Source organism: Python bivittatus, unplaced genomic scaffold (assembly GCF_059951505.1).
Source record: "Python bivittatus isolate LINGU-HERP-01145 unplaced genomic scaffold, Pbiv_v1 ctg000020_np1212, whole genome shotgun sequence".
Taxonomy (NCBI): Eukaryota; Metazoa; Chordata; class Lepidosauria; order Squamata; family Pythonidae; genus Python; species Python bivittatus.
In genome coordinates this window covers 97,000,330-97,012,969 of record NW_028277030.1, presented here as the reverse complement: position 1 = coordinate 97,012,969, position 12,640 = coordinate 97,000,330, and the positions used below count along the sequence as shown (strand labels likewise).

The 12,640-nt window shown below is 38.4% G+C and overlaps 1 protein-coding gene across 1 annotated transcript in view; it reads right to left on the bottom strand.

The window, feature by feature from the left end:
* The window catches only part of TTC27 (tetratricopeptide repeat domain 27), a 93,842-nt gene extending 81,426 nt beyond the window's left edge, over nt 1–12,416 (bottom strand). Inside the window, exons 1-6 of the mRNA XM_088144819.1 lie at nt 12,185–12,416; nt 10,651–10,831; nt 7,634–7,763; nt 4,920–5,060; nt 4,185–4,287; nt 152–316 (exon numbers count right to left, since the gene is read on the bottom strand). Coding sequence (XP_088000945.1) covers nt 152–316; nt 4,185–4,287; nt 4,920–5,060; nt 7,634–7,763; nt 10,651–10,831; nt 12,185–12,275 — 811 coding nt within the window. The 5' untranslated portion in view covers nt 12,276–12,416. The remainder of the gene's footprint in view (nt 1–151; nt 317–4,184; nt 4,288–4,919; nt 5,061–7,633; nt 7,764–10,650; nt 10,832–12,184) is intronic.
* Between the last annotated feature and the right edge of the window lie 224 nt (nt 12,417–12,640).

Here is a 12,640-nt window from a genome sequence, read left to right as displayed (position 1 = left end):
ATGAAGACAATTTCTCAGTGCCATGCCAAAAACATTACAGAAACAGTTTATTCCTCTTCAGTGTTTTGCCATTTTCTTTCTTTTTTAGACTGTCAAACCATGCAGACACAGGGTTAAATATTAATATTCAAGAACTTGGAAAAGAACGTACCTGTCAACTCAATCTGTAACTTAGTTATGTCTTTAGCTGCAAGGAAATGTTCTTTGGCTTTTTTATACTCATAATAATTCAAAAATGTGTAAGCACATTCTAGATGAAATTGAACAGCAAGATGCCAACATTCATCATCGTTGAACAAAGTCTCAATTTCAAAAACTGAAAAAAAGAAAAGAAAGAAAAATCAAGAAACAGAATAAGAAAACATAATGAAAAGCAGAAAAATACACACCAGATTCACTACTCCCAAGGCAAATAAACTAACTTTATTTAATTTAATTAAAAGCAGACCTGCCTGAGCTCTGCATTTTCATATACTGAGTTTCAGGAACAAAGTTCCCAGTTTGGCAACCTCCAAACCTATTGTTAAGGATGATACATAAACAGTCTAGAACCACCACCTCCCTTCATTTTCTGTTTTAACTTTTGATGGTCAGCTTTTGTGAAACTATGAAGCCTGAAACCACCTCAGGACCTGCTAAGGCCTAATTTAAATTCCATCTTATTAAAATCCACATTCCATTTTACTATATAACTTTAAATATTTGAGTAGATGATTTAACCTTTAGCCATATTTCCATCTGTCTCCTTCCAATATGTACTACAGATGTTTTATTAAGAGCAACACAGCGCGCTCGCGCTCTCTCTCCCCCTCTCTCCCTCTCTCTCTCTGAGGGACAGAGACTCCTTATTAGTTGAGACCAAAACAATGGCTAAGTCGTTTATAAGTTGGTTTGAAGTTGGTTCTCTAAACCTGGTTTCAGCAAATGACAAGTAGCATTAACTTCAGAGCAAATATTATTTTCAGTAAGAAACAACTCTGAGTGTATAAGATATATAGTACTGGTAATACATAATCATAAGTGAAGATGAAATGGAAGGGAGAAAATCTGTAAGGAAGGGAGAGAAAAGAAGGATCAGTTCAACATGTGGAATACTCCCAATGTCAGTCCTAATCAATGAGTGAGAAACTCTTCATTACTCCATTGGCCCAAAAAATGACAATCTTGAAAAAAAAGGCATTGTTTTCCTGCGTATGAGTTTCTTCTTCAAAATCCACATGCAAACATTTATACCAGAAGCAGTATTTTAAAAAATAGATACTAAGAAACAAATGCTTGATATAAACTTCACATCTTTAAGAAGATGAAAAAATGCTTATTTTTAAACGAATTTAAAAGAGTGGATGAGTTATAGGCATGTATTCATCTCCAAATAATCTGATTTCCCAGAAGTAAAGCAGTTTACTTTTGAAAGGTTTAAAATTCTCATAAGCATCTGGTCAAGGACACAGACAAGATAAAGAGTAATAAAATCTTATAGTCAGAGAATAGGAAGCATGTGGCTTTATATCTGTTTTCAAATCCAAGAGGAACTGGATATGGATGGATGGATGGATGGATACCTACACACACACACACACACACACACACTCTCCATAAAAAGCTGGATGTGTATGTATATATAAAAGAATTACAGCTCTGCACTCATGAACTGAATGATAGCTCTAAAATATTTTCTATTTAAGAAACAAGCATCATTTTACATGTTTTACAAATGAAAGTCACAAGATACTAGTAATAGTGCAATGATGTAATTTCTATAAAAATATGCTTAGCATACTGACAAATACAATATGCTGTAATATAATAAGCTTTTAAATATGAGAAATCCTGGTCTAAAGTAGAATGTATTATCTTGTGAACCTAATTTGCCTTATTTCCTAATTTGCCTTTATAGAAGCATTAGTCAGCATTACTACATCTTATTTTAGAACAAGATTAATGTTATTTTGTAAGAAGAAAAAATAAACAGGTAAACTGCACATTATCTCAAATAGCAGCATCTTACTTTTTTTAAAAAGTCAATTTCTAAAGTTTATTTATCACCTGCAAGCAGAACATAAGGAGAATGTATTTCTCACCTGTACAATGAGGCCACATAGAGTTTTTTAGCAATTGTTCAAGAATTACCAAAATCCAATCCTGAACACTCTGTTACCTGTGCTGGCTTTTGCTGATTTGGGATAAGCCAAAATGGGATCACTTTTGCCGGGTTACTATTTTCTTGTTGGCCACTGTGGGAAACAGCAGGTAGGTCTTTGAACTGATCCTGCAGCACTCTTAAGCTTAAGGAACTGTATTGGATAATTATTCAGTGATCCAGTTTCAGAGAGCAAAGGTGATCTGGAGCGCACACTGGCATGCTTGTTGCACCTGTCAGCCATTCCTTAATGGGTCTGTGTCTTCTTCTAAGATCATGTAGAGAAGCCATTGAAAAAATGTGTTTGATTTACGGAGGTGTTGACAGGTGCAATATGTGCACATATGCATACTCCAAAACACCTTTTCCGCTTTGAAACTGGAGCATTGCATAGCCTTAATGTACTGGCTTAATCTGATACAGAACAGACCTGGTTTATGCAGAATGCTAATCCAGGATTTCATCAATGTAACAGGGAGCTAGTTGAACATCAAAACACATCTTTTAAAAATTATGAATTTTTTTTTGCACTTCAGTTTATAAATCTTGACTTGTTTTAAACATGCTTTTACGTCCAGGGGCAGATCTTTGACTTATTTCTGGTTTGTCTTGATGTCCTACCCAAGCCTCTTCCCAATTTAGAACTGCAAAGAAAATACAGCTAAAAATAAGACTGCTGAAAATCAGCCTGTGTTCTCTTGCTTTTCTTCCCCATTAAACTTCTCATCCTTAAGGAAATGGCAAGGATTAGATTTCCAACTATCAAATTGCACATTTACTCTCACAAAGCACAGCCATTTTTTAATTTCACCAACGGGGAAGTGATCTTGTTGAGAAAGAGACATATACTCTCTACATAAAAACTCACAACATCACAAACACAGAGACAAAGCATGTTGCACAAAAACCTTTCTGCATAAATACCCCTCCAAGCCACATAAAATTGAGTACAGTACTCAGCCAAAAATCACATCAATACCCACAATGTTTTTTTAAAAACAAAACAAAACAAAACAGGAGATAGACACACACTACAAGAACCTGACAGCCAGTTTGGTGTAGTGCTTAAAGCACCAGGCTAGAAACTGGGAGACCGTGAGTTCTAGTCCTGCCTTAGGCACAAAGCCAGCAGGGTGACCTTGGGCCAGTCACTCTCTCCCAACCCTAGGAAAGAGGCAATGGCAAACCACTTCCGAAAAACCTTGCCAAGAAAACTGCAGGGACCAGTCCAGGCAGTCACCAGGAGTCAATACTGACTCAAAGGTGCGTAAGCACACACACGCACACACACAAACCCAGAACCACACACACACCTCACAAAACACCTGCAAATGCATAGCTAATTTCTCCCCATAAAAACAGAATGAAGACAAAAGAATCCCCCACCATACACTGATAAAAATACATACCCAAAGACATAACATCAAAAGGCATACTCCCACAAACATAATCAAAACAGTCCTTTAAAGTTGCTCATCAGGAATGTAAAGGAATCCTCCTAATGTAGCTGAACTACCAGCATCTCTCAGTATTACCACAATAGTTCTACAATGTCTAGAGGGCTACTGATTTTCCACTGCTATACTATGGCATTTGGGAAAGCACTGTGATATCTTTCCTGGGCTTAATCAAAGTGGAAGAAGCCAGAGTCCCTAGTTCAGATGACATGCTAGACCAGTGTTTCTCAACCTTAGGAACTTTAAGATGAGTGGACTTCAACTCCAGAATTTCCTAGCCACTCATCTTACAGTTCCTAAGGTTGAGAAACACTCTGCTAGACAATCCATGGACAGAGCTGACCACAGCTCATTAGCCTCATCCACTTCTAGGAATAGCCAGTGACCATGATTTTAAACACGATGGCCCTCTGAATAAGGATTTTCTAAGTCAGAAACAAAATGCATTGAAACTCATTTGCTCCTAGGATTTTCTCAGAATAAAGAGAATCCTTAAAAATAAGGTAAGAGCCTTCAGGGTTGCAATTCAATCCATTATAAACTAAGAATGACTCTCCATTAATATTTGATGTCAATGTTAATTATACCTTGTTGTATACAGGCCTGGGCAACAGCAAAGAGTTCAGGTGATCTTTCTTCTAACAGCTGCTGGTGGAGATTAATACATCGTAGTGTCCACCAGGGCAATGTCTAAAAGTGAGAAGAAAATATATTTTCAAACATCAGATCCACTTATTTCCATCTGGTTGTAATTCATGCACATGGCAGTTAAACAGTGAGAAGATCTCAAAAAAAAAAATTCTTCAAAGATCATGGCACCTGTAGTATATATTAAATGTTAATGTTATTAGTATTTGTGGTTTTACTTATCTTTTATTTTAACTTGTAACTTTGCACTTTTACATTAGGTGCCCTGAGCAATTCATGAACAACAAAGTGGGATATAAATCCAATAAATAAATAAATAAATAACTTGATGTACAGATCAGTGACCGAGCATTTGCTTTTCTGTCCAAAAATGCCAAGTTGAGTCACAGGTCAGGGAGAACTCAGAAAATCTCACAAGAAGGGGCTCACCAGGATCTGAGATCTCAGCATCCACAAAAGTGAGCTAGCAGGGCAAATGGATCAACCAGTTCAAAGGACCTCCCAATATTCAAAACGTTATTTGGTATCTCCATACTTGCATTAGTTCCCTATTATTAGGAGAGAATAAAACAGTATCTAAAGGAATCTTATCCTGAAAAACATGGATATTCCCTGACTCTGTAATGTTCCTAATATGGAAATAAGAACAATTATTTAATGATGTTTTACTTTACCTGAATAGCTTCTAGTTTATTTCTGGAATTCACAAGGATGACTCTAGCCAGCATCAGCAAGATAGGCTGGGAGGCCAAGCTGTATACTGATTCGCCATCTAGAACCAGCATGCCTAAGATAGCAGTCGACAATGCACTGTTCTGGAAACAGTAAAAAAGAAACTCTATACTGGTCAGCTTCACATTATTTTATAAGACTCAATACAACATCCATGTTAAACCACCATAGTTTAGAGACTGTGCAATGTTTTGGATTTAATTTCGAAGAGATGCTTTGTATCAAGTGGGAATGCAAATGCAGCATCTGTCTGTACCTCAGTAAAGGAGATATATCTTTTTTGGCGGTTATGCAGCTGCAATAGAAACCCTGCTGCAGTGGCTATGCGATCCTGGAAACAGATGCAGTTGCTTTAATAAGTGACATACATTGTGTTTGCACTTCATTCTAAAACATTTTGCTTGAATGAATCCAAACCACTACAATTTCTACAAGCGGATATTCATACTTCTGTTCTCCTCTTCTAAAAACACCTGCTACAGATCACATAGCAATTATTTATCACCATCAACAAATACGGTGCTTTCAATATTAACTGATATAATAAAGACTAATTAATAATAATTAGCTAATATATAAGGATTCTACACCACCAAACTCTGATTAAAACACATTTTTATATGTTGCAAAAAAATATTTTAAAAATATTTTCAGGATTCTATACATTATCGATACTGAAAGAGACACCAGAAATGAATATAAATATATTTTCAGGAAACTCAACATATTCCTAATAGCTGTAGTAAGACTGTGAAGTTCACAATAGGAAACATGGTACTCTTCAAACATTTTGGACTAGAACTTCCACAGTTCTTTGTCATTGTGCAAAGCATTCAAAGTGAGGTGTCACAGGTTCTTTTTTAAACCGTACCCAATTAGACTTGACCCAGACTCAAAGAGAGACACAGAAGCACTGGACCCTAGACAGGTGGTTTCTTTATATCTCCTTAAAAGGGTTGGGGAGATGTTTTATTTTGTAAAAACAAACACATAAAAGCGATATGCGAGTGCTTCCTATATTCTGCCCTATTGCTATCTCTGTACTATTACTATGATCATTACTATTACTCTACTACTATTACCTATATACTGTGCTCTAAGCTATTACTAGTACGCATCAGCATTTCTTTTTTAAGCCTGTTCTGTCTTAAGTCCCCTCTCTCTGAGATTTTTTCTTCTTTTTCTGGTAATAGCCAGCATGGAGGGCTCTTGCACCTCTTTTATGTTGTGCTTTTGTCTTGCTGGGCCTCCATGCTTCTTTTCCTTGCTTTTGGACTGTCCACTCCTTCTGAAGGAAAAACGCCTTCTTTCTTTTGGCTGCTGTACTCAGTTTGCTGGTGGCTGCAGAGCTCCAAAACACATGTCTCCTCCCACACCTGTGCCAAGGCTGCAGCTTTATTGGCCACTCTGCCACACTGATGCTGGGGGAAAGGCTCAGATGGGAGGGGAAGGCAGCAGCACAGGGGCCTGCATTTTTGCTAAGCAGCCTGCTTTTCCACAGGGTGTTTCCCAAAGGGCTTCTTCTCACAGTGCTGTAAGAACCACATCCTCTGGAAGGCTCAGCATGGCTGCTTCACAGTCTTTATTAGGGTCTGCAGACATACATACATGACAAATGACAATACTTTCAATGACAAATGATGCAGTTATGTTTGAACAGGATTGTAGAAACAACCTGGAAGAGCCCTCAAAGCAGCTGGGCCAAGCTTTCCAGAGGATAGGACTGTTCCAATGTGTTGAAAATGGGCGCACTGCAAAGCATCCCTTCAAATGCTTTGCATAGCCTATTACCTGACTTACCCAGTAACATTTGTATTTTATGCTGCTTCGGGGACCTAACAAGGATCCCAAATGCAGTGTATAAAACAAAATACACTGGGCTACATCCAAAGTTAGCTAAGTTCCCCTTGTACAACAGCAATCTCTTCTGCTCCCCATAGGACAGATTTCACAGGGAAGGAGAATCCAATCCACCAGCAATGATTGCTCATCTAATTTGAAAGTGGGGCAGTGGGGGAACATACAGGCATGACTTTAATTAAGAACAAGAAGCAACATAAAATGATAACAATGAAAGGATCTTAGAGTTAAAAGAAGACTAAACCTTTGATTGCATATTTTAAAACAATTCATAGCTAAGTAAAATCAGAGAATGCACCCAGATGAAGCATCTGTTCCACCAGCAGAACTTCACTGGATACAATCCAGGATATTTAATCAACCAATGCAGTCCAGAGGACTGTCTCTATATACCAGTTAAAATAAATCCACTAACAATAGTGCACATAGGAATTATAATAAATGAATTGTGATATTGCTTACAACTAAACCTTCAAAAACACAGCCAAAGAAGAATGCAGTGTAAAGACCAAGATCAACCTATAGTGCATAATTACAATTTATGCTTATGTCTTTTTCTTTCCTAGCAACATACACAAATCAACATTTAAAACCTGAAATTAATGGGAAAAATGTGTGTATAACATTAGCTGTATGGTACCCAGTATTATAGTGGGAAAGTATTTCAGAATAACAGAAGGGTTTCACAAGTTTCATACTGTGAAGAATCCAGCTGAGTTACAGCAATTTGCCATCTCCCTAATACTAAAAAGAGCATTTTTCAGTCACCCAACTACTTGGAACTGAGGGAAAGTACCTCATTATATTGTTGTAATATTTCAGATGGAAGAAAATCCTGAGGTTGTAAGTCAACAGGAGGTCCAGTCCAGTTGCTCTGCGCAAACAGCTGTAAGCTTCCTACTCCAAGGAGAAACACCACACTTTGCCTGCAAGACACATGAAGCCATTGTGTTGATATATAAATGAATACAGGATAGAAATCTACCTTCTTTACCAACCAACCTATAGCTTATATAGAACATTTTAGAAGATGTTGACAAGATAAAAGATTTAATGAATGACTAAGAAGAGCTGAAAGCCTATCTAAGTAGATATGCATTTGAGGAAAACCTTTCATATATTATTTTTCAAGGAAAGCAACAGGATTTTGTCCTCCTAAACTCAAGAGTAATCAGACCTCACCCCCAGAGTATACACTGAGCATCCGGGAAGCCCAGCAAACAGCTGGATTTGACCTTCCCAAACTTAAGTGGAACTGCAAGGAGAGTCCACTGCTGTTATTCCAAACCAGCAGAAGGCAGGAAACCTCACCCCCTTAAAGCAGAAGAAAACAATGCTTGGATAAAAATGAGCAACAGAAAAATAATTCCAATTAATTAACAAAAAAATGATAATAAAAATGAAGTTGTGGGGATAGTAAAGCGCGATCATCCTAACATCTCTTATTTTATCCGTGTGCGCGTGCAAGTTTAACAGATTAACCAACAAAATAATAAATAGTGCGTTTCTCCGTCTACTCAGGAGTAAATCTCACTTATGAATTAAATGTGTATCAGTATGTGGATGAAGAGTTCTTTAAATAAAGTGACAAACCTAAATAATGGCCTGATATAAGCAGACACTGGATCAATAAACAAAAGACCATAAACAGCAATAGCTGTTCTACCAAAGCAATAAAGATCTTCAGAATTCCACACTAACAATACTGTAGCTACATGTCCACATGCAGGTGGAAACTGGCATGTACAAATCATCCATGTGAGTTTATTAATTGTTACTTATTAATGTTATGAAACAATGTATTTTTATAAATTGAATATTATTTTATAAAAAAACAAGATATTGAGAAGTTTTTCACCTCATAGCACTAAACAGATAAGGCAAGAAATCATATACATTCTTTCTAATCTATGTATCATCACACTTTTCCTACTAACCACAATCAAAACTCTGTCCATAAATGGGACTACCTCATCTTTTCCTCTCTACCATAGTTTCCTTTTAACTCCTCCTGATTATTGAGGACGGCATAAGGAGAAACCTCTGCTGGTCTCCATTCAGGTCTCCTTGGATACAGTTGATTTATTACAAGGAATACAACTTCCTAACATTTCAGAAGTGCTAGAAAAGCCAACAAACCTTTTCTCTATATCAAGTAAATCAAAGCCTATCTTTCACTAATTATTTCACTTACGTTTCAGATGATGGGACTCTCTGATTTCAGCAGTAAACAATTGTTCTCAATTTTCACAAAAGGATTTCTCCTTATATCAATTTATTTTATGCATTTTCCTATTTTCTTTTTCCCCTGCTACAGACTCACTCGCTCTTTATTAATGTGCTTCCCTTAAAATCCCTCCAAATTAATAATATTCTGAAATCCTAATAGCCAAATTCTCAGTAATACAATATAAACAGTAATATGCACCTAAAAGTTTAACTTAAGATTTGAAGTAAAAAGCTAATTAAAAAACCCAATTTATTGCATTTGGAATTTCAAAGCAATCATAACTCTGTGCATGTATCTTACTAGACTAGTCACAGATGATAAATGAAAGTTAGGATTTCCTATATTCAGAATTTGCAATATTTTCATATGTCTTTCTTTGTGGTAATCCACCAAAACTACTGAATAAAAATAGTGAATACAATTAAAACACCATGCAACTAGGTAAGGCACAAGAGCAAACTTTAAAAAAAAGTTGTAAAGACAATACACCTCATATCTAAGTCTCCCTTAAGGGACCTGTCAGACATAAGATTAATACCACAAGTTACTATGATAACTACAAATAGACCACAATTTATTAAATCCTTAATCCACTAAATACTAATTTGACAGGCTAAATTCACATCACCCTTAGTTCTGGGTTACTGTGAAACATAAGACTAGCCATTTGTGGTTTATTTAATAAATCATGATTAAACAAATTATGGCTTGGTGTCATGTATGAACCCAGCCATTTATCTTTGAGGTGAATTTTTGTTTTGGTGAGAACGTAGGCTTAAATATACAAGAATGGCAAGCTGAAAGGCAGCAGATTAAACTAAAGTGAAATGCATCTTCATTTTTTCAGTAATGTCACAGGTAAAATATCAAACCCAAACCATAAATTGCATGTAAAAAAAAATTTTTTTTAATCTGTTCAATCATGTCTGATTCTTGAAAACTGCCTGGACAAATCCCTGCAGCTTTCTTGGAAAGGTTTTTCAGTAAAATATTAAGAAGCATTAAAAAAGGAATGTTTGTTTATTCAATGGTATTTTAGTTGCATGCAGTACAGTCTGGGCAAATACCAGCAAGTGGATATAGTAACTGAAAAGACACAAATAAAAAACTCAGAAATCCAAATTACTGAAGTTTGCAGGTACATTTCCAGTCAAATGTGGAGATATGAACATGGAGTGGGTTACGGTATATCTCCTTTCCAAATTTCTCCTGAAACTAAATGGAAGAGCAAAGGAAGAAACAAGGTGGGGAATGCACTTTGGGCAGTTAAAGCAAACACAATTTTCTATTATTGCAAACCTTACATGTTCAATCTATGTCCTAATTCATCCCATGAAGCTAACTCCTTGACATATTACATTTTTCATCACTATAGTAAGAGCATGGAGGGACTGAGCTAATCCCACATTGTAGTTGAAGCCAATAAAAAACAACACTGAACGCTACAAATACTTGAAGGACACACTCAATACTTTCTGAGATCATTTGAAATTGGGCATTAGGATGCGGGGGGGGAGGTTGTTGGGTTGTTGTTCAAATTCAAGCAAAGTACTAATCCTTTTCCAAAACAATGCTATTTTTACCTTTCAATGGAATCAATGTCTGCCGAGGAACAATCCAGGTAAGCTTGTATTTGCTTTTCTAGGTAGCTTTCAATGGTGTCCTCTTCTTCTGAAGATGTGGTGAAGACATTCTGGACTGCTTTACTTAGAAAGATGGACTCATAATTCCCTTCCAACAACAACTGCAACAACGATCCACTTTCTAAAAATTAAAGTAATTAGAGTGAGTGACTTAAATATGTCCTGTATTTTACATGGTTATCTGACACTACGACATCTCCTAATAGGAAAAAGAATTGTATATACTTCTCAAAAATGTCCATTCATATTAACTCTGTCAGAAAAGTATTCATATTTGATTTTTATCCCATACTTACTGAATAAGTACTAAACCAAAAGAAAGTAGTGGATAAAGAAGAGCACCCATGAATATCAAGGAATCTAATGAATCTTAGGTCATCTCATTTGTTCTTAAATATTCTTTGCAAGATTATTTTATTTTTTCAAGTTGTATTATTCCTTCTCACCATGAAGTAGAGGGGGAAATCGTCAATATAATTGATAATCATAACATCAAACACAACAGCCTTCTAGATCTGCTAATACTAGACCTCTGAACAAAGTATGGATGAGACATTCTGGAAAGGTTTATGGTATGAAAGCAAAAATACATTAGTATAGAAATACAGCCTGAGATCCAATTATTGCCATTAGAGTTGGGCAAAAGATAAGTAAAGGGTACTGTAAATTAGCCATACTCATTATGACAGTTGCAACCCCTTCAGTACATGGTGTCCAACAGAAGAGGGTTTATGATCTATTAGAGCTGTAATTAATATGTTCACCTCACTCAAGAAAAATCAACAACAGTTTGGGTGGAAAAGAGATTTCTATCACAGAAGCAGGAAGAGGAAGATCAATGTTAAAATGCCGAACACAAAAAGCAAAAAGCATTATTATGTGCTTAAGTGTGGCAAAAACAGTAAAAAGGGGGGGGGCTGTTATCTGGGTTTAGAAACCTTTCTTGTCACACGTGATAGTCATATTAGTCACTGAGACTCTGGCACTTGAAGTGTCTGTTTTCTCTGTGGGGGGAAGAAGGGAGGACAGAAAGCGGCACGGTTTGGCCTTGGACGGAACACCTTGGAGAGCCTCCAATACACTGGAAGGAAAACACCACGTTGAGGAATGAGCAAACTGGCTGTCGAGCCAGGGTCACCAATCCAGACCCTTATCCTTCCCCATCCCCGCCCTGCCTCAATACGCCTTCCCAACTTTCACGGGGGTTAGCGTTCCCGACGGATTAGCTGACTTTTAAGAAACCATAGAAACACGTTTCCCCGGCAGGCGTGTATCCTCTCCCCGCTGCACCGAAACCCAAAGAGGTAGCCGGGAAGGAAAAAGCGGGAGGGGGGACGGGAAGAAGAAAGGCCCGCCCTCCCTCCTCTCCCGCTGCTAAGTCCAGAGCGCGGGCGAAGGCGGCTGAGAGCCACCGTGGCAGGCAGGCAGGCAGCGCGAGAGGCAGGCAGGGAGAGCGGTGCCCGACCTGGCTTACCTGCCGCCGAAGCTGCCTCGCTCTGTTTCCACCGTGGGGATTCCGCCGCGCTGGGGAAGCCCCTCAGCAGCACCCGCTCTAGCGCTCGCATCTTCCCGCATTCGACGCCTGGACGGGAAAGGGGGCGGCGGAAGAGAAAGCGCCCGCTCTACCCTACCCGAGGCGAGGACCCATGTGCGGACAGCGGCTGCTGGGAGCCGCCATGCCAGCCGCGCTAAGCAACCTGGGAGGGGGTGGCACATGCGTAGCAGCCCCGGCCGGACTCGCAGTCCTGGCGGAAGAGGTTTCCGCGGCCGCCGGGCGGACGGGCTGGCGGTCCTGCCGTCCCTTCTGGCTGGCTGGCTCGCGCTGATCTGCCCGCGCGTGCTTACTCCGAAGGAAAGGACACCTGAGCCGCCCAAGAAGCGGCGCGCCGTGCTCCGGAGCAGCGCTGTCGCTTTAAGACCGGCTCTTCGT